The sequence below is a fragment of the Zosterops lateralis genome, assembly GCF_965231275.1.
Source record: "Zosterops lateralis genome assembly, chromosome: 3".
Lineage (NCBI taxonomy): Eukaryota > Metazoa > Chordata > Aves > Passeriformes > Zosteropidae > Zosterops > Zosterops lateralis.
In genome coordinates this window covers 7843043-7868818 of record NC_139764.1, presented here as the reverse complement: position 1 = coordinate 7868818, position 25776 = coordinate 7843043, and the positions used below count along the sequence as shown (strand labels likewise).

At 40.7% G+C, this 25776-nt stretch overlaps 1 protein-coding gene across 5 annotated transcripts in view; it reads left to right on the top strand.

The window, feature by feature from the left end:
* The first annotated feature begins 7838 nt into the window (after window positions 1-7838).
* The window catches only part of LOC310906812 (kinesin-like protein KIF16B), a 136215-nt gene continuing 118277 nt past the window's right edge, over window positions 7839-25776 (top strand). For 2 of the 5 annotated variants that reach the window (XM_083856343.1, XM_083856347.1), the window contains exons 1-3: window positions 7874-7948; window positions 24634-24746; window positions 25277-25346. In XM_083856343.1, coding sequence (XP_083712469.1) covers window positions 24661-24746; window positions 25277-25346 — 156 coding nt within the window. In that variant the 5' untranslated portion in view covers window positions 7874-7948; window positions 24634-24660. Of the gene's footprint in view, window positions 7949-24484; window positions 24573-24633; window positions 24747-25276; window positions 25347-25776 lie in introns of those variants that run through there. The other 3 variants (XM_083856346.1, XM_083856344.1, XM_083856345.1) reach the window with 3 other exon arrangements.

Below are 25776 nucleotides of genomic sequence, written 5' to 3'. Positions count from 1 at the left end.
CCTGTAGGAAGACTGTGGGATAAGCAAAGTTGCTCTAGTGTATCAGTATGGAAATATTTTTATCTCGATTAAACCCACATTTTCATCTCAATTAAACCCACATGCTAGAAAGGAACACAAGTGCAAATGCTTTGTGATATGGCTGGATTTGCCTGCAGTATTTTTTTCTGTGGCCTTTGACTGCTCTGTTCTGCTGTGTCAGGGAGAAGGTGACACAAAATCACTAAATATTGGACAAAGACAATAAACAAAGTGTCAGGAAATAAGGAAATTTCCTAGCAAGTACCAACTGGCCCTGTGAGCACTTGCAAAGTCAATATACACAAAGCTTCACATTGAAAACAGAAAATGTTCTTTGATGGGTGAACAACTTGGTGATCTATATTTAGTTGGAAGGTGTGAAAGGGAAGGAATTGCTCCCTATAAATCAGGATTTGCTGAGCAGTTGGACTAGCTGCTGCTGCCCAAAGCTGAGGAGTCCACAGGGATTTACAGATCATTGTTCACAGGCTCTTCATATGTGATCTCTGCAAACTAACAAAGCAAAGAGGATGGACAAAGTGATAGCAGGACAAATTTAGTATTGATTAGAGCTTGGCAATGCGCTTGGCAGAGCTTCACTCGAGCCACCTGAATTAACTGTAACCACTCAGAAAATCAACCTGGCTGGTCCTGTTTGGGGGACAATAAAACAGCCAATAATAGTCAGGGAGACAAACAAGAACACCATACAGAAGGGGGAAAATGTACTTCTCTTCATTTAATAAGGTTGTTTCATAACCACTAAAAAGATGTTTGAGTGTATTGCTGCTTGATCTGAAAGAAAAGAACCTCCACACATTCATCTGACATTTATTACTGGCAGTTTATACTCTTGATTATTTAATACACTGCTTGGCAGACTGTAATTTAGTCAAGAGAGCTTCACTAACCAGGGAAAGAAAGAATACACTAGCATAAGAAATTATTTATTATTGCTGTTTCAGAGGAAAATCATTATTTTCTGTTAAAACTAAACAAATTGTTGCTTGTTCTCTTGACCAAGTCACCTATGACCTCACTTCTAGTGGGTCTAGCATTGAAAAATTTTATTTTAAAAGGTTGGTTTTTTGAGTTTTTTTTCTTGCAAGACAAAGGTACTGTAAAGTCCTACTCCTGCTTCTCCCTCCTGAATTCTGTGTGATGTTGTAGTTTATCCTGGAGAATCCCATTCAACTAATGCAACTTCATTACTTTGTGGTTAGTAATTTTTCAGATAAATGTGAAAATGTGATTTCCTGGTTGCTACATGAAAGTAAGTCTGCATTGCTGCCAGAAGTGTGATTTCTCTCACAGGGAGACATTCCCACTACAACAGTGATTTAGCTAGCTTGTGAAGTGTTTTTTTTAATCTAGGTTTTTAATAGTCCATCAGTCTCTGTGCATATTTAGTCCTTCTCAACACTGTGTTAGGAACAAAGCAGTGCTAATCATTCACATATAATGACAAATTGAAATTTGGGGGCTGGAAATGCATTTTCTGTGAAAAGAAAAAATTTCTACAGGTGGTCCTGTGCAATATTACAGCATTAAATAAAGGCATAAAAGATACTTCTGATCACATTCTCCTGTGATGGATTTGGGTATTCCCACTAAAGATTCTCTTTGCTTTGGTCTCAATCCAAGCACACGATGCTGATCTGCAGCCAGCCCTGTGAGGGACAGCCCACAGCTTCTCAGCTCTGGCAAATCAGCCTCTGATCTCCTGAAAACAGGAACTGTGTGTGGGAACTGGCATCTGAAACAAGTCTGAGGGACAGTCACTAATGGGTCACTTTTGTTGATCAATATCACTCTGCATCCATGCCTGCTCTTCACAGCTAAGCAGCAAACAAGACTTGTGACTGTTACTGCCCCTTAAGAATTCAGAAAATTTTGAACTCTAAATTTCAGGCAATAATCAAAGGAAGAAATCCATATCCAGGGAAGGGAGTAACCAGTTCTTTAGCCCAAGTGGATCTGTCAATTAGGAGAGGAAGAATAACATTCCTCAGTGCTTGGTCCTTAAGTCTCTGAGTGACTTTCCCCAGTTCATTTTGGCTGTGATGGTGTCAACTCTTGCCTGTGCATACTGAGACCACACGTGTATAAATGACCGTAGTCATGAATTGTGTCACAGCTCCTATCTCAGGGATTGTATTTCTCTACTTCCCTGAGCCCTTCAAAATGGTTCATTTTTTTGTGGAACATCTACTTATACAAAGGGGATGTTCCCATGCTGACTTTGTTCAGCAATTGCAGCCTTTGAGTGCATTGGCTGGGGATGCTGTCACCCTAAAGAATTCTGTTCAGCAGCCAGACTATATGCCATGAACCATTCCTTCAGGAAATCCATCTTAAACTCATTTTGAGCTAACACAGCCAGAGCCATATATTACAGCAAGAGGAAGCTAAACCTTTAGATCTACTAAGTGTGATTGAAACACATTACTCATTTTCTCAATACCTGGACAGTCTTATCCAGGAAAATATCCATTGCAGGAAAAAATCTCGGTCACAGGGCAATGTTAATGATCCAAAAAATACCTTTGCCTGGACTTCAAACCAGAGCCAGCTGCCAGAGAGAAGCACACAGAAAATTTACTGTTGCAGGGTATGCTCAGATCCCTTTTAAAATCTAACAATTTTCACCTTACAACATTAAATCATTAACAGCATCAATACAAACCTGGGTATAGACTCTTTGTCAATACAGGGTGGGTTTTTTACTTGATGATAAGACCATGCATTAGAGCTTCTCTGCCTCCACATGCTGTGAAGCTGACAACATTTCAGTATAAGCAAGTTCTTGGGGAAGACAGAGCATAAAGGTCTATGCATTTGTTAAACACCTCAACATTAACTAAAGCCTTACCAAGGCTGGGGAGGGAGGTTGGGAGGAGTGAGAGTCAAAGATGTTCCTCAGAGGATCCAAATTCTCTGAATAATCCAATATAACATGTTATGGAAGTGAAAGGGAGATGTCTCCTGGGATCACAAGACTGGTGGAAGATCTCTGTAACCAAGGACAGGGAACAAGAGTCTTTTCCTTCCAAAATTGAATGATAGTACTGGGATTATGGGTGTGGAGTTTGAGTAGAAGTGTGTGATATCACATGGTGGAAAACTTAAAGGTTGTAGTATATAGTAATAGATATAAAGCAAGATGGAGGTTTTAGGGCAAAGGACAATAGGGGACAAAAGCAATAAAGCAAAAGTAACAGCACTGGGTGTGTAGCCATAGCCAGAGGCATCTCAGCTAATCATAGCAAATCTTCATATATAAATACATATTCAGAAAGATTATACATATTCAAAAATTTCTTTGAACTCATTTACATGTTCCAGGAACTCTTTACCATGGTTTGGCCCCTGATTTGCCTTTTTAGAGCATGTGCAGTAATTGTGGATGTGGTTTTGAGGGTCATGTGTCTCCTTCTCACAATGTGTCACCTCCTCTGTTCTGTGGTTTCGGCTGGGGACAGTTATTGATAGTCAAAGGGTCAGCACTGTAAGGGCTGTGAGCTTTACCTTGGTCAGACCCTCAACACCTTTCCAGCTGATGGGACATGAAAATGGGGAGATGAAAGAGGCAGATCTTGTTGCTTGGAGAGGCACTTCTGCAAGAGGACAAAACAGAACGAGAGTCATCATGGATACAGCTGCTTCTCTCCAAGGCAAGTGCCACCTGCACTGCCTGTATGAAGATCCCTTTCCTTGGGGGATGAATGCTGACTTTGGTGACTTGGTGGTGGGTGGGCACCTGGAAAATGTCTGTGATGGAGTTACCAAGCAAACTACTGAACTCAAGCAAACTACCCTTACTCAAAGGGATGTCTTTTGGGACTCTCTTGGTTGACAGGAGGTTTAGGGATACATTCTAAACATACTGGCTGAAAACTGTGATCTGTATTTAGCCTGCAAGATATCCGCTGCCCAGGGCTGCTTCTTTGTTTTCAGCATGTGGAAACATACTAATTAATGCTGCTTTTCCATGTGGGATTAGCAACATGTCTTCAGACTAAACACTGTTATGAGGTGTTTCATTTCAATGGGAAATGTACCTTAAAATTGCACTGACTTAAATTCCTGGGCTTTATTGATTTGCTAGACCTGATTTCATACATGAGCAGGTTGGGTTTTGTTAGGAGTCAGAGCTCATTTCTCTGTGACATACCATATTGGGCAGGTGCATGAGATAAAATGCCAGCATGACATTACACTGTTAGTTTTTTCTTCTTTTGAAGCAGCAGAAGGATTGGATGAGGGATGCTGGGAGCTGTTCTCTGGTTTTCCAAAACAACATACTCTGAGTTCTGGCTGTGCTCTTTCCCTGAAGTCTGTGTGATCCAGGTGTTGGGCTGTAAGCAATGGTTCAGAAAACCTCTGTTCCCATCAAGTTCTTGTGTGACTCTGTGCATCTCCTTTTCCTTCTTCCTTCCTATGTTCTGTTACCTATCTTCTCTATTCTGGCTGTAGATTCCTGGCACAGAAAGAGCTATGCTGCAATGTATCTGCTACCATGGGCCTTCTGGCTTGACTGAGTGGATACCTCAGACATTTTTTTTAGCAATATTAATTGTTATTGCCTACAATAACATTACTGTCTTTATTCCAAGCCAAGAAGGGGAAACATAAATTCTCTCTGGGAACACTCATCAACTGAAAGTATGTGTACAACACTATCCCATGTAAATTTTGTAAATATCCCATCATCATTATAGCCCACATAAATGCTATTGGGTTTTTTTATGCAGTCAGCTATCAGTGCAGCACTGTATTAGTGTTTTATGTGTTTATACACACAACTTTTGCCAATAAGAAAGTGATGTTTAAATAATTGTTATAGTTGTTATACTTAATAGCAAATATAGGAAACTGTATCACTTGAAATATTGAGCAAAACTACATTTGTATCTTTAGAGTATTTTGGACTCTAGTGAAGACCAGTGCCTTTTAACGTGATCATCACATAGCAGGCGTGATTTTGCAATTTTTTTGCAATTTTTTTTTTCTGGACCAGTAATTCAGCAGTTGAAAAGCAGTTGGTGCCTCTCCAACAAAATTATTTCAGCTCTGGTTTGAAACCAGATAATTCTCCTTCTTGCTTCAGGCAAGGAGGGGGTGCAGGATTGCATTGTGCTGCCACTGACCAGCAATGTTCAACCTGTTAGTGAAACATTGCTGAGCAGGAAGGTGGACACTTGAAATTAAAAGTTCCTTCAGGTCTTCTTCACTCTTCTTTCTTTTCCAGTTTGGTATGATTTAATCTTCATGCCATGATTTTATTTTTAAGGAGGAGCAGTGCCACTAAAGGGAGAACATTTTCCTGCCTTAAATCCAGATACCCTGACAGCAAACATAGCTGAGTTCCTGGGTTTAACATGCCTGACAGGTGCCCTTCACAGCCTTTATCTCTTGGCCTCTTATAATCTAGGGATGTTGGCATGAGCATTATCTGCCTTGCTTCTCCAGATGGAGAATGAAGAAATGGTTCTCATTTCAAGTGCTAAATTCTGTGGTCCTCCAGCAATGTGACTTGTTGAGGGATACAACTCAGTCTCGTGTCTTGCTGAAAAATCTGTGAGATTTCTCTGTAAGAAACTTTGCAGCCTCAAACTTCCTCTGTCTTTAGCACCAATAAAAGTGATAAAAGGGTGCTTGAATGAGGAGTAAGGGGTTATGCATTGCCTGTGCTTTAAAAAGCCAGGAGTAAATGGTAGTGCTGTATGTACACAAGGCATTTCCTTGGCTTCACAAATAAAACTACGCTGGCATACCCAAGAGTTTGTCCCTGACACTGCCTCAAAAAATACAGCTCTTCTTGATCCCAAGCAGTGACATGACAATGTGTTGTGTAAATCCCAGGGGAGATCTCCCAGGAGAACATCTCTAAACACGGCACTGCAGTAATTCATTAAATATTATTAGATCTTTCTGCAGCTTGTATGCTTGCTTATCAGGCCTTGTCTTCTTTTGGACATAACAGATTGGCTTGGTGTTAATTGAATGAGGCACCAGAAAAGAGCAAAAGAGAGAGCTCAGAGACTGCCACTGTCCATGAATTGTAAATAATAGGAACTTGATAAGAAAAAATTATCAGAACATCTCCCTATTATATTTAATAATGAAACAGCATATTGCTATGTTCTTGGATGATTGGATGTTCTGGGATGGGAAAATTAATGAGTTGAACAACACACAATCTAATTTCTCTTTCCAACTGTGCAGAAATTAAATGTCAAATACAACCACTTATTCTTAATTTCCACTTCTCTGTAGCATACTTTTCCTTATCAGGCTCCTTAAGTGAAAGTGAAGCAGGAGAGGGGACAAACATAACCTCACTTTTAAGAAGCCAGTAACACATTTAAAATGCTGAGTTTCGCTCTGTGAAACTCACAGTTCTCTTTGTAATGAGAAAAGTTTCTGTGGAGGGTAAACTTCTGTTGTGCAAAAGCCATCTCCCATGAATATTTTGAAATAAAAATGTAGTGGTTATATTTTCAGTTCAAGTTCAAGGTGACAGTTGTGTATCAAAGGAGTAAGTTTTCTCCTACAGAATATATATCTAAATGTGAGCAGTACATTTTCTTTCCTGTAATATACCTTATTTGCTTATTTCCACATGAACTACGTTTAAAATGCTTTGAAACTGAACAGAAGTGGAAAGCACAGCAAAAGGAAAATGAGTTCCTAGAAGAGTGAATGAAGCAATTAGCAGGAGGTCAGAGCAGCAGAGGCAGGCTGGTGACTTCATAGTTCAGTTCTAACTAAACTGTTCTGGTTCAGTTCTGGATCAACACAGTTTAGAAATGATGATGTACGCTCAGTGGTTTGAGTCTTTGCTTGCTTGACTCCCCTGATCCAACTCAAAGGTTATTTACACACTCTTCTTTCCTGTGGCCCAGCAGACCACAGCAAAATTTTAGTGTATGTAAGTGTAGAAGAAAGGATTACAGGTGACCTCACCCCTGATAGGTCACAGCTGTATTAATTACCAAAGAAGAGGGCTATATCCATGTGCATATATATATATATATATATGCATATGTGTGTCTATAACCAAGTGGTTTCCTGACAAGAGGCTGCAGCCAGGTGAGGGTTCACCCCTTTATAGTCTCGAGCCCCACCAGGGCAGGTTCATGTTGGACTCTAAGAAGTTTCTTCCCAGGAGGGGTGATTAGAGGCTGGAATGGGCTGCCCAGGGAGGTGGTGGAGTCACTGTCCCTGGAGGTGTTTAAGGAAAGACTGGACGTGCCCTGGTCTGGTTGACACAATGGTGTTTAGTCAAAGCCTGGATTCGATGGTGTCAGAGGCCTTTTCCAACCTCACTGAACCTGCGATTCTGTGATACATGTATATAAATGTATATAAATATATATAAATGTATATATGTACATGTATGTATATATATGTGTAGGAGCATAACATCCGTCATTACAGAAAGACCAAAGCCACGCTTCAGACGGTGACAGAGCGAACTTCCCAGGCAAAGGCCCGCTGCTCTCCGCTCCACCCGGGAGCCACTTCCCCACCTCCCGGGGAGGAGAAGCGCTGCCAGCACTCGCAACTCCAACCAACCCTCCAACAAACGCACCGCGGTGGACGGCCCTAGGGAGAAATCCCCATGTGCCCACCCACAGTATCTGTCTCTACCCTTCCTCTCAAAGCTCCTTTTCCCGGCCTTCCTCCTCCTCCCGTGTCCGCTCCTGTCTCCGGCTCCCCGGCGCGGCCGGCCAGGCGCACGGCGAGGGGCGTTCTGTCCCCGCGCGGCCGCCGTAGGGCCGGCCGGGGCAGGGTGGCGGCGCCCATAGCGACACGGCCCAGGCTGGGGCGGGCGGGGCGCGGCGAGGGACAGCCCGGGCCGGCGGCGATGAGCCATGGCCTCCGTGAAGGTGGCCGTGCGAGTGCGGCCGATGAACCGCAGGTGAGTGAGGGGCCGCCCCGGCTGCCTTCGCTCCGGGACCGGTGTCGCGGCGCTGACAAGGAGCGCGGTGCCCCGGCTGCGCGGGCGGTGACAGTGCGGACGGTGCGGAGGCGGAGCTCGGCCGGGAATTCAGGGGCTCCCGGCGCTCGGCTGAGCCGCTCTGCCCGCTCCTGGCAGCGCTTCTCCTCCCCGGGAGGCTGGGAATTGGCTCCCGGGTGGAGCGGAGGGGAGCGGGTCTTTGCCTGGGAAGTTCGCTCTGTCACGGTCTGAAGCGTGGCTTTGGTCTTTCTGTAGCGACGGAAAAGTTACTCTGGTGAAGGCAGAAGACTCTGTGAGAGCAGGGACCTGGCAAGGATGTATAGTCAGGCTTCTAAAATGTGAAAGAAACCGACTTTATCTGGAAACAGCAGCCTTTTCTACCTGCTTGAGTGAGAGATTGTTGTCTAGTTCATTTGGAGCCATTATGGTTAAGGGTTATCAGCTTATGCTCAAAATATGTATATCTATAGCTATCTATAAAGATATCTATATATAAGTGTATACATATAAACCAGGCAGTCTGCTGCATTTACTGTATGGAGAGGAATTCATCACCCACTTCCTGGTGTGTCTGGGAAATAAACAGCATTTTCTTTCATGAAATATGTGCATAATATGCAGGGTAGAGTTAATGGTCTAATTTAAGAACCACATGTGGAAAATGGTCCAATTCTGCCAGTGCTCTTCCTCTTCCCTTGCCCTGAAGTGATGTAGCCAGTTCAAAAGAAAAGTGGTTTAAAGCACAGGCAGCCCATCTGTTCCTCTCACTTGATCTGATTCAGGTTTTTAAACACACAATTTGCCACGTTCTGAAAGCCATTCAATATCTTGTTGTTTTCAGTAAGTGAAAGACAAACCTTATGAAAACAGAGCTGATTAAAGTAGGAAGGGGAAAACATTGCAGGTTGGTTTTGAATAATTTAGGCAGATGGAGCTGAGTTGGTTATTCACCAACCCAGACCCCCAACCTTGTCAGACCCTCTTGCATCCCCCTGCCCTCTCCCTCGGGTCTAACTATATGGTTCTTAAAATTTTTAAAAATTATTCTATATATACACTCCATTTTTCCTTCAAGAATCTCTGACAAGAGTTAGCATAGGTCTTCAGGATATTAATAAGAGTTGTAATGGGCAGCTTTTTGGTAGCATGGAGAAGTTTTTGCAGGAGGACTGTACCTGCTAAGAGAGACAAAAGAGACACACAAGTGGAAAGCACATGGCAGAAGAGAAGGCTGGTAATTGTGACAGGCAGTGGAAACACAGACCTGTAACCTGTGAGTGGAAGTTTGTAAGTGTTGTGGTATGGGGATATTGAAGACTCTGGACTTGGTGTCTCTGTTGCATGTGGGAGGATAACTTGGATGGGGCTGGACCTGAACATACCAAGGAAATGATGAAAAATTGTTTGTGGTACAAAGGAAGAGGGCAAACCTAAGAGCAGGGCAGACAGAGGCCTGGTGTGGTCCAAGGGACAAGCCAAGAAAATGTTCTTTGTCACACTTGTGCGGCAACCAGCAAGCTTACTCTGAAAACTGGTGTCTGACTGTGCAAACTGTGAAGAGCCTGCCAGTTTAAGTTGCTAAACCCTTGGAGTTTATGGGATGATGTTAGATGTCTATGAAACATTATAAGGAAGCTGGATTTTGTGCCCTGGGATGCTGCTTTCAAGTACTGACTTTTTTCAGAGGCATAGTTTTGTTTGGTGTGGGACCCTGCACTGGGTCCTGATTTCCTCTCTATTGCTCACTGCTGGACTCGTGTGTTGTAAAACTGAGATCCTGAGCCTGAGAGGATCCAATAGCTTTTCCTCTTGCAGTAGGAAAGGCATGGTGAACTGTAAGCCAGGAGCAGTAATCATATTTTTCTTAGTGGTTTCTCAGAATTGTTAGAGTTGGAAGTGGCCCCTGGAGATCACCTAGTCCAATCCCCTTGCCAAGGCAGAGACACCTTGGCAAGTGTTCCTTGCATGTGTCTTCTCTCAGCTGTGCTCCCTTTGACTTTTTGGGTCCCTGGAGAATTTTACAGAGAAAGGGCCTTTCTGCCCATTCAAAGGAATTTTACAACCAGGTGTTCATTCTCCAGCACTTAATTTCAAAATCCTTAACATGATGCTGTATGGAGTTAAATTTAATTTAGTTAAACTTGCTTTGGCTTGTTTGAAGTTGGATAATATAATGCAGCTTATTTCATGAGTCACTTTTAATTAAGTGAAGACACAGCTGATGAATGGTTATAGGGAGATTCCTGCATTAGGGAGCAGTTGCACTGTGTGGTGTCACAGCACTGCTAATTGTGTAATGCATCATGAACATGGATTTTGGAATGAAACCTGATGGAGAGAGGGTTGTTTAAGGATTACTTACTGTTCCATTGTTTTGTTGTTTTTTGTTTGTTTGTTTTTGTTTGTTTGTTTGTTTGTTTGTTTTTTCCTTCTTTGATTTATTTTTAGTGTTTGTTTTCTCTGACTTGACTTGGAAAGAATATGTTCATTTCAGTGGTGGTGTTAAAGTCCTTAACAATTCTTCTTGGAGTAACATCCCGAATTGTGTTACGCAGATATTACACTGAAATCTTTTGTCTCTATCTCTGCATAATGTAAGAAAAGTATGTCCAATGGCTTTACAGTTACTGATTTGAAACCAGTTGTAGCACAAGCTTATGAGGTTCAGTTACTTGGTCAGTCTCCATCTGTCATTTGGTTTCCCTCATTCAACACTGAATTGCCACCACAGCCTTTAAGTCTGTGCTTAGAGCTGTAAGTTTCTGTAAAGGCAGCAAAAAACCTGCCAGCTGGCTGAAGCCTTGGTTTTTGTCATTGGATAGAAATCAGCAGGGAAGTGAGCTTGAGTGTTTGATGCATTTTGTTTTGGCAAGGTAATGGATTTGAACACCATCATTTCTAAAGGTTCATTTTCCAACACAGTCAGTCGAAGCATTCATAAGACGGGATTGTTGAGAACTGTAATCAGATTTGAGGCACTCTTTGCTCACATACTGAACAGATGACTTCAGGTGACTGGTCACTAGTTGCTGTCTTCTGCATGGTCTGATATCTGGGATTCTGATAAGCCTCACCTAATTCTGGCTCTCTGTTTTGTATTATGCATAGCATCTGCACAGTTCAAATACATTCACCACTTTATGTTCATCTGTTCAGAGTCTTTAAAGAAGACTCTGGGAATCTCATCAATGCAGACAAATATCTCTCTGCCAAGAGGAGAGTGCCAGACTCTTTTCAGTGGTTCCCAGTGACAGGACAAGGAGCAATCACCACAACCTAAACCACAAGAAGTTCCAGCTTAACATGAAAGACTTCTTTACTCTGAGGGTAGCAGAGCACTGGAACAGGTTGCCCATGGGTGGGCATGGAGTCAAGTATTTTCTTGGTTCCATTTCGTGTCGTGTTTCTTCTTTATGTAAACGAAGACGCTTTTATACTTTTGTCAGTTTGAGACAATTTAAAGAAGAACATGCTGGAATGAGTTGTTTCCTTTTGGATTCCAATAATCCCTTTCCATCAATAAGAAATGAATAATAGAGGAAAGTTTAAAAACCACGGTTTATTAACAAACAGGATGCCAACAGGTAGGAAATAATGTAAATTAGTGCGAGTCCTCACCACCCTACTGGAACAGAGAGACAGTGTAGCGTCAGGAAAGGCAGGAACTTCATGGCGCAGCTCCAGCAGCAGAGGAAGAAGGCCCGATGGCTCGTCCCATCTTCCCAGGGCAAGGCAGAGGACAGCGGGCACAGCAGGTGGGGCAGCGGGGCTGGGGACACTCGGGTTTGCTTCTCCTCCCGCCTGGACATGGTGAAAAACGAGGTTCACTTTTTGGTAAATTTTAAGAAATATGTTTAATAAAAAAATTAAGACAATTAGGAGATAAAAAAAGCTAAGTATGGCTGGCCAGGTGACTTGGCATTCAGCCAAGTCCACACCTTGCTATCTCAGAAACATTTTTTAAATACCCTTTCTATCGCATCAATTTATGAATATTCATATAATTCTATAAACTAGTTTTTATATTTTAGGAACTGTTTTGTATGGCTCTTTTTTGGGTTCGATTTTTTAGAGCATGCATGTTTTGTGGTTGTGTTTTTATTATCACCTCCAGTTTGGGCCTTGGTTTATGCTTTCTTTAGGTGGTAGATGTTGATAGTTGGTATATTAATAGCAGGGTCTTTTTTACATGTTTATTGGATGTTATTTCGACTAAACAGACAGTTTAAGCATGTTACATTAGTTACTACCATTATGCCTAATTTTTTTAAAAGCAGAAATAAAAAAACTTATATTCTATATTCTTACCACATTATTAACTATATAATATATATAATATATAATACATTTTGCGAAAAGCCAACTCTATAATATATATATAACAACGCGGTGAACGGCAGCTTGGGCTGGAGTCGCTCCGTGGGCGCGATGCCTCCGGCTCTGGGACAGGAAAGAACCTGCGGAATTCGCCCTCAGGGCAGCCCAGAGATCGCCACCGCAACTGAAGGAAAAACCCCTTTGCCTGAGCGAAGATAGAGCCTCGATACGAACGTGGGCGGGCAGCTTTTAAAAAACGCCTGCTCCAAAATCCAACTTCCTGCGCCCCCCTCAAAGATTCCCTGCTGCAGGGTCTTAAAAATACAGGAAAGATTTCTGGGCTCAGATGATTACGGGATACATTATGGTTATGAATCACCCCAAGACAGTCAGTTAAATAAAACCATCTAAAATATGCCAAATAAGAAGAAATGTTTTGATACTCAGTAAAAGAAATATCAACTTGATTCTTCCAAATGCTGCCAGTTATTCTTGCAGCTCTCAGTTTCTTACACCTGGTAGCTCAGTTCTGTTTGGCTTTTAATTCATGAAATAACAGAGGGATGCGGGCTTTTTCAGATTTTTAAGCCTTTTCGTCTGTTTCTTGTATTTGCACAAACTAATTATTGTATTTAACTGGCTGAACAGAGGGTCATATGCTGTCCTTACCTGCAGATATGCAGCTGACAATCAGAACATGGGTGTGCACTCCACCAAGTTCTCCTCTGTGCTTACCCAGTGCTCTCAGCATTTTTAGATGCTCATTTGAATGAGTTGCCTAGACTTTTTCATGGCTGTCTTCTTACTGCCAATATAATGAAATAGAAAATCTAATTTGATTTCATGTTTAAATTATCAGGATTTTTTTCTCCTGCATGCACACACTCCTTGGATTTGCTCTCCAAACAGAAGTGGCCAATGGGGATGGCAGAAGTACCTGTCAGACACTGTAGTGCTCTATGTGGTTATGCAGCCATTCACAATTATGGCATGAAAACTAAAAGCTTTTCTATTTGATGGTGGGGAGACAGAAAAAATATGTTCTATTGCTTAGAGACGGCTTTTGTGTGACTCTGGGATTTGTTTGGGTTAAGATCTGATACTTTAATCCACAAATACAGTCTGTGTGATTATTCATTAGATGTAAGGTTGGCCCTCTTGGATAACTTCTTGGTTATGCCTGTAAGTCTAAGCAACTCCTCTGTATGCAAGAGCTGGAGGCAGAGTACCTTAGGAAATTTATGACTAATATCTTGTCTTTAAAAATAACTACTTGCACAATCCAGGCTGTAGTATTAATAGCAGAGTTTTCAACAGTTCAAATTAATAGAGCAACGCAAAGGACAGAGATATAAAAGAAGCTGTTTTGTTTTACAAGGAACTTGTGACTGGAGTGGTTGTGTAGCAGTAAAAAAAACAAACAGGTAAACAGTGAAGAGCCAGCTGAATTCTTAATTTCCATTCTAAATGTTTACAAGTGATTTAGGGAGGAACTTGGTGGGAGCATGAAATTTATAATTAAATATCCATGCTTTTTAGAATTAAGAAGAGAAGCAAAAATCATGCATGGAAAATGCATTATGAGATTGTCAATGCAGGGAAGAGGGAATGAATCGGTGTCTCATAAATTACAAATTTAAAGTATGAGTTACTGTATATTTTTCATTTTCAAGTTACTGTGTACCTTTTTAATTTTCATAAACTTGTAAAGAGAGAGTGTTTTGACAAAATGTGTATAACATCAGTGTATCACAGGTGGAATGAGGAAGAATGGAGGGATTAGAAGGAGGGACGCTCATAGCTGAGTATCATATCTGTCTCAGAAGTACATGGGGAAATTTTTACTGCATCTGTTTCCAAACACTGATTGCGTGTTTTTGCTCTTAAGAGGTGTCCAGAGTGATCTCAGATATGTAACTCAGAGCTTAAATATATGGCCAAGTGTTGCAATACTGTCACTTTCTTAACTACTGTACCAATGGGGATAAGCCATTTATCAGCAAGCCGAGTTTGCTATTTCCTATGGTAACTGTTCAAACTTCCACTTTAATAGTGGTGCTTGTAATTTGATTTATAGTCATGTACAATTTCTCTGCTATGAAAAGAAGTTGAGAGACCCTTGAGCATAGGGTGAGGCTCTGGTGTGCCTGGGGTAAATCTCTGCCTTTTGATATGGTTGAGTTTGAATCAACAAAGTAAATGAGTTTGAGATTTTACTCAACAAAGATTGAGTAAAAAACAAAGTAAAAATTTACTTTGATGCTGAGTTGGCAAGATGAACTAACTGTTCTGAATGTGGCTTTTTTACCTTGCCACATTTTGTGTTCAGAACCTTCCTCTGGCAGATTTTTTCTTTTTTTCAAAGTAGATACATTTCTCTCCCTGCAAGTAAGCTGTGCAAATATTTACATATAAGTACATACCCTTCATCATTGTGCTGCTTCTGTTGTTAGCACTGGATCAGTGCAGAATGGTGTAGATTGAGCCAAGTTCTTGGATCATGTAAACTTGATACTAAGAGCACTTGAAATCTGAAAGAAAAAGTGTTCTTCGTTTTGTAAGAGACATCAAGAAATATTTTTGCTTTCTACCTCTCACCTCTTCAAAAGGAGCAAAGTTTAGGAAAAATTCTGTTCTACAGTATGGGCATGGATCTTCTCAGGATAGGTCCTCTACTACAGGGAGGAGCAGAGGAGTGAACATCAGCCTGACAAAGCCCACATCATCTCTCCTTAATAATCACTACCTAGTACTTGTTCAGTTGTGGATTACAACGTGGGGAATCTGATCCATGTTTTACCCTGTAGGTGAAATGACATGATTTTTGTGTGGCCATGTGTTCAAGATGTAAAACTTGAGAGTAAAGAGAGGTGGGTAGGACATGCAGATGTACCTGTTCTGCAGGGGCTGTCGGTCCCTGGTTTTGGTGGTACTTGATGTCAGACGTGATGAGAATGTGTTTTTTGAGAACAGGTATCAACAATAAACTATGACATAAACATTTGTGATTAGGTAAAAATGCCCTCAAGGATTATAAAAGTCTCTGAGCTGGTAGAATGAGGAAACTGAAGTAGAAGCAACAGCTTGCTCACAGCAGAGCATTGACTTGAAGGACTAGAAAAAAAAAATTTAAAAAAGAGAAAAGAGCATAGTGGCCTTACAGAAAAGTCTTGGTTGTCATATATAAGAATAAAGGCTGTCAGAAATCTTATAATCAATCTATTTAAAGGTGATTTTTTTGTGTGTGTGTAAGAGTAATAAATAATGGTAGAGAAATGGTTCAGGTCTGTTTATGTAGGAATGGAAGAAGCAGTTGGGAGTTGAGGAAAAAAACCACCCAAGTTATTTTGGGTGTTTTTTTCCTCAGGAGTTTAAGGAGAACATTGCAAGTGTAAAGCAGAACAGTTGCTCTTCTGAAGAGCATAAATTGAAGGTGCTCTAACCATGTGTTTAGTGATGGTAAAACACAGTCCTGGACAGCTTGGTTAAGGAGCAGGGTCTGAGGAGAGAGAGTGTCCTTTGCTAAAATAAGAACTTCAAGTCAAATAGAGAAGCCATCAGCAAGGATGAGAGTTGACTGGGATATTGGATGCCGCAGGTCAGGATAATCTAGAGAAACTTGTTGGACTCTCCTTAGGCTTCTCACAATAGCAAATGTCAGCAGTGCTCAAGGGAGCTGACATGAAGGGGTTAGGGAGACTTAGGGGCTTAGCACTAAAGAATTACCAGCACTCTCTGGTGTTTGTTTCTCTACAGTTTCTCATCTGTGCTGAAGCACATGGTCTTTGAATGTTAATGACTTGTTTTTCTCTTCTTTCTATGGCCTTTCTCTTGGTGGTTACTTTTTGAAGCTTTTCTGTTTAGAAGTGTGCTGCACTCTCACTGTAATCCTTGTTTGCAACTACATTTCAGAGCCAAACGCTGAAGCTGTGGTCGGTGCTTCCCCCAGCAAGCCCCTGTGTTAATATCTCATAAAATCCTGTTTCTGGAACCTTATTATCTGAATTACATTGGAAAACATCAACAAAAATGATGTGAGTCCTTGATTCAAAGACTATCAAGCTACATGTGTATTCTATGTTACGACTACCAGAACAGGTTAGAAGATGCAAATCTAGACATATTTTCAGGGCTTAAATACTGAAAAGAGAAATTAAATACTTAGTTATGGCTCCTTCTTAATATCACCAAAGTAATGGAATGAAGCTAATAATGGATCAGCTTAAACAGTATCTAAGGAATTACTGCTGGTGAGATAGTGCAGGTTGCGTAAGAATCTCCTGAGGGGAGTGAAAGCTCAGGCAGTTGGATAGAGCTAATACCTTTTAAGAAAGTCATTAGAGGAAATTTTGCTTCAATGGGAAGGTGAGACTAGACCTGGTTGACTGCTGAGTAGCTCCTGTGCTTGTCATTTTATCTCAGACCTCCTGTTCAGTGGTTTTTGCACAGCTTTATACACAGCAGTCAGAAAAAATGGGGTACACAGTCTTTAATAGTGGATCTTGTTCTTCTCATGTTTCAAAGAAGACGGATCAGGAGGGAGAATCCCCAAGTGCAAAGCTTTATCCTTGTGTTGGTGAGCAGCAAAACTGGAGCAGACTTGTCTGCTGCAAAAGCAGCTGCAATGAGTTTCAGCCAAGTGGATTCCCACTAACTGAAGAGTAAATAGCTGGGAATGCCAGTTAATTTTCAATAAACCATCAGAAGTCAGCTGTAAGCCCACTTAGAGCCTCTGCTTCCATGTGCCTATTCCTCTGTCCTCTTTAGTGCATTAATGGAAATACTTCAAAAGTTTTTCAAGCCTGTGGATTTGTCACAATCATCACCTTGTTTCATCTCTCTCCCTCTATATCGTTGAAGAACAAAGACCTTCCAGTGCCAGCAGGCCTGAGGACAGTGGCAGCATGGATGGACACATGTGGGGCAGTGTATTTTGATTGGCCTCATTTACAGTTTGCAATCCCCAAAACCATCTGGTCTTAAGCATTTTGAACTTAAAAGCCAAGTTTTAGAATAGTGTTTTCCAAGTCCTTTGTTTTAGTATTATCAAACATGATGCCAGGTTGCCTATGCATGTCACATCACTGAAATGATGAACACCAAAATTCTTTTAACTCCTGCTTTTTGTTAAGAATTCCCTGAGACCAGAAGGGAAAAAAGTGAATAAGTCTCTCTGAATTGTAGCTTTCCTGATGAATTGAAGTGAGAGAAGGGCGAGTCTGTTTGTTTTTAAGGCTTGGTTTATTTGAAATTAAGACTAGTTATGAAATAAACGGGATCAGCACTCCGCTCTTCCAACCTGACTGAGCCCTTGGACTTGAAGTATCTCAGAAGTCTTGAGTGTCTGAAAGGCAGGTATTGTTGGTGAGAACAGCTGATTGAAGAGCATAGAGCTCTGACTTTGCAGAGACCGTGAGTGCAAAGCCAGGGTTATTTACTGAGAGAGGGTTTTTCAGAATTATTTAACAGAAAGAGTGCATACATGGCACTCAGCATCTTAATTGCTGGTGGGCTGAAGTTCTTATTGTTGAAGAGTCAGGCACTCCAAATACTAGTTCCATGAAGACTCTTCACCAAAGAGTTTTTGTTGTAAACACAAAGTAATAGTGAGATGCAGAAACTTGGAGTACACCCATAATTTTTCTGTATGGTTATACAATAGAAAGATATTTGTACTCAGATAACCGGACTCATTTGTTGTTCAGTCCAGATTATTTCTGTTTGTCTCAGTAAAGGAAAGAAATGACAGTAGAAAAGCCTTATGGATTACCTGAGGAGCTAAAAGAGTCATGAAGTCAGGTACATTTTTTTTCTCTCCCGAATTTCTAATTTGAGGACTTGTTACTCCAAAAGACAAGAGCACTGCAGGGAAACTGAATTTCTGAATCGTGTTTTGCTGTACACAAGAGGTGAAGACAATACTGTCTTTGACTTGGGATAGTAGGGATAAAAGAACAAATCAGAAGAAACAAGATATTAAAACAAATACACGAAGTATCACATGGGTTGAAATGCAGGAGTCCTAGATAACCTTCATAGTGATATAATAGTTACAAGAGAATTCTAGAATGTCATTCATATCAAGGGTTGCGTTTGAGGTTATATTTTATGTAGCATCTGCCAAAGATGTGGTTTTGCTACATTTTCTTAAAGGCTGCTATCAGAAATGTGTAAGAAGAGGATTCACATGTAGCTGTCTTAAACTTCAGCTGTGCAGGACTAGTTCCTGCTGGTAAGACCATTACCTGGTCAGTATGCAAGCAAAGCAGGAAAGTTACTCTTGATGTAGTCTTCTAATTGGAGATTTAACCTTCTCCAGGTTATTGGGAGATCACTGACCATGCTGTGTATAGATACAATAAAACTTAGCTGTTGCTTATGATTTAAAAATTTGCATACATGGCCACTCACCAGTTGTGATCTGTGTTCTTGGGAGGTGGAGCTACCTAAAATACTGTTTAAAAATTTAAAAGCAGGTCAGGTTTATGATTTAATATAGTGATCAATCTGTGTGTGTTACTGTGAGTGTGCATAGTTTTCCCAAGAACACCAGATATCATTTGACAGAAGACAGCACAAGGACACCTGCATGTTCATATTTTAGGAGCCTTACTGCAGTATATTAAACTGCTGGCTTTCAGTGCTGTTGGTAAAATTTATTCTTATGGCTGAAAGCATTTAATCTAGGCTGTCCTTCATACAAGAACCAATATGTGTGTACTAGTATAGACTTAGAGATTATTTCTATTTCTTGACATACACAAGATTTCCCTTGTGTCACTGGATTCTGTCACTGGATTTATTGTTCTGGTTTCAGCTGCACAGTGGAGAAAGTCCTGGGACTAGCAGAACTCTCCCTTTTAATTATTTTCAAAATTTGCCTTTTTTTTTTTTTAGCCCAGTAGAAGGGAATAGGGATATCATCATAAATCTGCACTTGCAAGTTATGAAGATTCTGTTGATCAGAAAACCCTATGCCCATATAAAACATGCTTTATGATAAAATTCTCTTTTCAAGTACCAAATAGGTGCAGGGTTTGTTTCTTACTGAGACAAATGCAATCTCATCATGCAATCAGAAAGCTGTTTCTTTTGATTTCCATCCCCAGGAGTTTTTCCTTCTGTTCTGTTGTCTGGCTGAGAGCGAGGTGAAGCTCAAGAGCTGACACAGCTCATCTGTCAGCCAGCCTGGGCTCATTTAGGGCTTTTGAATCTGTTGGCTGATGTCAGCTGGGTTTGCCAGCATACTGGAGGTCTTGAAGATAATGAAGATGTGCTGTCAAAGAAAATGGGCAGCTGTCAAGGAGCCTCCAGAGCTCTCCTGAACAAGGGGAAGGCTGCCAGCCTTGCCAGCTGTCACTGCATACCCTGAGGACTCCTTTCAAACTGAGTCTGAAGGACTTCTGCCTGTGGTTATGCTGCTTGATGTACAGTGTATAGGTGGTAACTTTAACATGTTAGTGTAAACATGGCTTCAGCCATTTGATTATGGCCTTGTAGCCGTATCAGTCAACACCATGGCATCACTTGGAGATCAGGGTTCAGAGGGATTCATTCACCTTTTTTCTCTATTGGTCTTAGGGAGCTTAGGACGTGCTGTGCTATTGCCAAGCAGCAGAGACAGCTGTGATTTTCATACAGTGTAATCATGTAGTACCAGTGACCCAAACCATGGTGGATTTCCAGAATGGTGTGACCAGGTCAGATTGTTTGATTTGTTCTGGGTTTGGGTCTCAGCCAGCATTACATTGAAACTACTTGTTATTGATGTTTATGGAAAAAAATAACCCAAAAGTGATGAAGATACTTTATTTACAGGCTACCCATTTTTAACTGTGCCTAGATGCTGAATTGCATCTTAAAAAAGTGTACTTTCTACTAAATGATTTGATCAACATTGAAGATGTTAAAAAAAAAACAAAAACCCAAACCAAACAAAAACCTCTAACAGGAAAAGGACATTGTGTGATACTTCAGAATTCTTCATTACGTCAAGTAATGAAGAATTTCTTGTGTAGGAGGGCTTTCACTTGGTTTTTAAAAGCATAGAGTTGAATTCATGTTCCTCTCTTGAGTTACCTCTGAGAAAGGAAAGTGCTCTTGGTCTATGTAATTTGATGGGACATCAGAGCAACTGCACAGTTACTATATTACCAAGGTACCAGAAAATGAAAGGTTCTTTCTGTGCCGCACTTTGTGCTTGTTTTTCAGTTAAATTTGCCTTGAATTCTCCTGGTTATTAAGCAATTCTCATGCTGGGCTCACTTTGTGAACCTAGAAATACATCTTAGTAGTGAACAAGAAGAGTGATAAAGCAGGAAATAACTAACCTTGTGCCTAAAATACAAAAATAAACAGAAGGAACTTTGCAGAAAAGAAAAGCCAGCAAGCATTAACTTTTATGAACTTTCAGACTATGTTTTTGAGTAGTTGAAAAGCAAAATTGCACATCTGCTCTTCAGAACAATCCTCTTTAGACAAATTTCCCATTACATTTCCACAGTCAAATGTATTTCCAAGAGTGTATTTTACAGACCACCTATTTCAACACAGTTGCTCTGCAGGCAGTGTCCTTGGCTGTGCAGCCTTGGAGGTTTGCTGAAGTGATCTTTTTAAATGCTCTTTGGGAAAACTGGCACTTTCTGTCCTGTCCTTTTAGGTCTTTCCCTACCACCCCATGGATGAAATGCATCTCATTCTTCCTGTTCTCTTCTGTCATTACAATGACAAAACATTACAGGTCATTACAATCATTCCCATAAAGGAAATCATAATGTCATGAATTTTTAGTGGGTTAAGCTATAATAAATGCTCTAATGTCTGAATAGTACAAAATGGATTAATAAAAAAATCACTCTTTTAATAACTTTCCATTGAAGGACCTTAAAGGAAGGAACTTAAAAATTAACTTCGAAAAAGACAAAACAGATTTTGCAGGTCAATAATAAAGCTTTTTCTAAAGCTTCCTTTGTTGATTTATATTTGAGGTCACAATACTTTTCACCTTTTCATGCTCCTCTCCTTTTTATGGGAGTATCTTCAAAAAGTTTTGGGCTGGGTAAGAGACTTAATGAACAGGGGTCACTGGAAGGTTCCTTGGAATCTGGAGATACTGCTAATATTTGGCTGTCTCTAGTATGGTTTCAACTAGATCCCTATGGAGATAAAAAAACTGCTCTGGCCTTTGCCCTCAAAATGAGCAGGGCATGGAAGAGAGGGAGAGAAAGAAGCTTGACCTAGAGATAGTTCTGTTGGAGTTCTTGCATGAGCTGCCATGTTTTGATACAGCTTCTAAATTACCTTTAGTTTAGGACAGTTTTTCACGACCTGTCTTCCTCTTGTGAGGAAATTATTAAAACTTGGCCCAAGTGATCCATCTAGCAAGTCAATCACAGGAGAAGGATACTAGTTTTTTTAAGCATATCTGGTACTAACATTGACATTGTTTTATATTAAAGTGTCAGTATTATCTAAAGTAGTTTTTCTGATCCCCCTCCTTCCTCTTCCCTCCCTGTAATTAATTGCTGGATGACTGCCTGAATTGAGCAATAGCAGAGGGGTAATTACAGCACCGGGCTGCTGTATTTTCTGGTGTCTGTGCCAAGAAACTTGCCTGCATGATCACTTTATTTGGTTAGGACTCACGGGATCACAGGTTATAAATTTCCTTTCCCTTGTAATCCTGAAAGTGCACACGGTGTATGGAGGAGTGGTGAGAACATCCTGGAGGCCGGCCCTGAGCACTGCCCTGTGAGCAGATTTGGCTCAGGAGGGGAGCAGGATTTCTTAAATCATCAAAGCCTTAATTGTGAACCAGTTTTGGCAGCCGGTGCCTTTGTATTGCTTTGTGATGGAGGCTGGAATCTGCAGAATCTTTGGTTGGTGGCTGAAGCTCGTCTCTGGCTGAGTAGGGCAGGTAGTTCCTGTGGATGCTGGTAGAGCTGCTGGGTGCTGCAGGGTTATCCAACGCCAAAATTACAGCTGTTTGCAGCCTGAACCTTGTGCTGAGCTGACTATCGTGCTGGTATCCCCATTGTCTGTGATTTTGCTCAGAAATGGGTCTTGTAGCTTTAACTAGGCCCAGAGAGAGAGAGAGAGAAGGGTGGGGGAGCGCTGGAATTTTTTGGCGCTGTATTTAAATCATAGAGAAAAGAGTTCATCTTTCACCGAGCTCGCAGCAGTGCTCTGAGTTCTCCGCTGCAGAGAGAGAGAGAGAGAGAGATATGAGGAGTTTTCCTTGCTTTTTTTTTGCTGGTTTTCCTCGTTAGCTACAGCAAGAAAGGTTTTTCCGGGATTTTTTTTTTTTTTTTTTTTTTTTTTTTTTTCCCCTGGAACTGTTCGGCCTCTCTGCAGTCCAGACCCCGGGAGAGTTGCCCGGTCCCTCCCCAGCTGCCCTGGGCCGGGCGGGTCCGAGCCCCAGAGGGGCTGAGCCTGAGCCACAGCCCATGAAAGGACTCTCTCTGAACCACAGGATTTCCTGGATTTCCAGCTCTTCAGAACAACGGGAAATTTCATTGGTTAACATTGCTCGTTTTCTCACGTTTGTGAGCAGTTTGCCTGTTAAATAAACAGTTTGATCTACTTGTCTTCAAGGAAATTATCTCCCAAAGCAGCTGCTGAATTCTGTCCTTTAGAGGAAACAAATCTGTTCCAAACCAGGATAACCTTTTACTAAGGTAGAACTTGCAATCAAAACTTTTTGAAAGTGACTTGGCCTTGATGAATTGCATTAAATGAGTGCTGGAAATAACTGACATCAAGCAAGCAATTGGTTTTTATGAGATGCTCTCAAACTCTGTATGTGTACAATAAATTATGTGCATCTGTCTCATATTAAAATGAAGCTTGGGTATTTGATTCTTTTTTTTCCCCCAACTTCTCTTAGGTTGGCTTATTTATTCTGGTCCTAGTATTCCTGTTTTAGGTTGTTCTCTCACTACCCCTTCTCCTTCAAAAACGCAGAATTCTGTTTAAGAATTATATTATTGACTAATGCTTTCCGAGGTCCTTGTTTAAACTTTGAAATCCTCATTCTGTAATAGTGTTTAGTAATATTATCAGTATTAATTACTTTAGGCTTTTCAGAATTTTGTGTAGTTCATATATGGATGTTAGACTTTAAACATTTTGTACCAGTATTCCATTACTGAGTAGCTTTAGCAGAGTAATATGGAGAGCTGACTAGGCCTAGGAGAGAAAGCACTGACATACTTGATTATTTCCCCTTGAACATCTTAAACATAAAGAAATAAAAATTTAAAAAGCAATAATTCTGGCCCAAGGCTCTTTCTGCCTAGAGTCTTTACAGACTTCCTGTAAGAAGCAAGTTACAGTTTATATTTGAAAGACATTTTTATGGTGGGTTTGACCATTTAATTGGGTCAGATTATTTATTACACCTTTGCTGAGCAAATTGCTACAGACAGGTAGAGGCTGCAGAAGAAGAGGATGACTGGAAGCCATCCACAGACTGTGTTACTGCAATGCCAAGAGCTATTTCCTGCAAAAAAGTACCATTTGTTACTTTTGTCCATTTCCCTGTTTATTATCCCTAGCTGCATTTTGGTATTTCAGTATCTTAAGTCTAGATCTAGTAATCATAAGGCATCCCTCAAAGTTTTTAGATGGTAGATCTAAATTCGGTTGTATAATTAATGCTGTAATTATTACAATTTTCTCTTTTATTAGCTTAGAAAATAACCTAATGTGTTGATACTTAATTAAGTGTTTTTATTTGCCTGATCTTTATTCATTTATGTAGATTTTTAAATGGGTTTTGCTTTTCTTTACTATTTCTGCTGGAAAACTGAATATGAGCAGAGTACCTGGAGGAACAGGGAGCTGGGTATCATCTATTGCACCATGAAGAATAACACTATAATCCTGAACTCAGTTGCCCTTTAATTGGGAAGAAGTTTTTCTTTTGCATTTTGTGCTGGTGCAAGCCAATATCCAGTAGTTGCTGAGATATTGTGTGATATGGTGAAACAGCACTTTATTGTTTTATTTGCTTTTTATTCCCTCTGCTTTGCTCTGCACAGGTCAGGCACACCAGTTTGTCAGGTGGCTTAGCAGATGATTTTGGGATGGGTGTATCAACATTTGAAGAGTGGGGTTTTGTGTGCTGCTCATCTTTCCCTTCTGGCTCTTTTCTCCACATGCATGTTTTCATTATCCCAGGAGGTGTTGCGTTCAGGGTTGTCATTCAGGAGCAGCCTGTACTGACTCTCGTGACTAACAATAGGGAAATTGCATCTCTGGCAAGCAGGTTGGTACATGCTGCATTTAGACACCAAGCTCACAATTCTTTATGGTATTTTTGAAAACAGAAACAATTGTGAAATAAAGGAGAGCGCATGAAAACACTTCTTTGGAGCTGGATTTTTTCCTTCCTGACATCCTGGTGCTTTGGGAAGCCACAAACCTATGTAATTCTCTGTTGGTAGTACAGTCTCTCTCCTTCACTGCTATGATGCATCAGAACTCAAAACACCTTTGGTAGCTTATTTCTGAGAGTTTTGAAATACTAGGTTTTTGTGGTTTAAACCTTCAGTCCCTGTTACCTAGACTATATGGATGAGTGGGAACTGCTGCTGCTGGAATGTTGGTGGGAAGCTGGGGCTTATCTTGTGTTCTGTTTTGCCCTTCCTTAGAGCCAGACTTAGCTGGGCTTTGGATCAGAGTACTTCCAGTTAAGAACAAACCACTTGCAGGATTGTGTTTCTGAAGCAGATTTCCTCAAGCTTCTACTATGTTTCTAGATGAAGGGATTTGTAGGCAAGCCCAAGTACTTTAAAGATATGCCATAGAAGTAAATAAATATTGGGCATAAGAACTAAAAAATAAAATAAAAAGTAATTATTCGGGGAATTGACTGTGGCAGGCTCATGGGTGGAAATATGACTTTGCTTATCTGTGATGTGTTTTATTTCACATACTCAAGTCTGTTTTTTGGGTTGTTTTTTTTTTCAGGGAGAAAGATCTTAATGCAAAGTTTATTATTTCAATGGACAAAAATAAAACAACAATCACAAACTTAAAGGTGAGTAAATACAGTTTATGAAAGGAAGTTGTAACTCAATAGCTGCCAAAATATGACTGGATGAAACAGTGATGCTTGCTGCACTGTGATCAATACCCCTAGTTGTTAAAACACAGTGTTAAAGTAATGCTTTGGGAAAACCAGCTTACACTGTTACCTTTCTACACTGTGGTTTTCTGAATCTATAGGCTCTATCTCATAATTTCTTCAAAGTTTTATTACTCAGGTTATTACTTAGCTGGGAAATGAAAGCCAACAATAGAATGATAGCTATTAAATCTTTACTTAATCTGTAGAAGTCTTCTGAAATTCCTGTGAAAATGGAGCAAACCCAAAGTACTCATCACTTGCTGTAACCTTTTGGTGGTATATTTTAACATTTCTCTCAGCAAGAGAAGCCATGTGCAGCAAATTGGTTTTTGCAAGATGG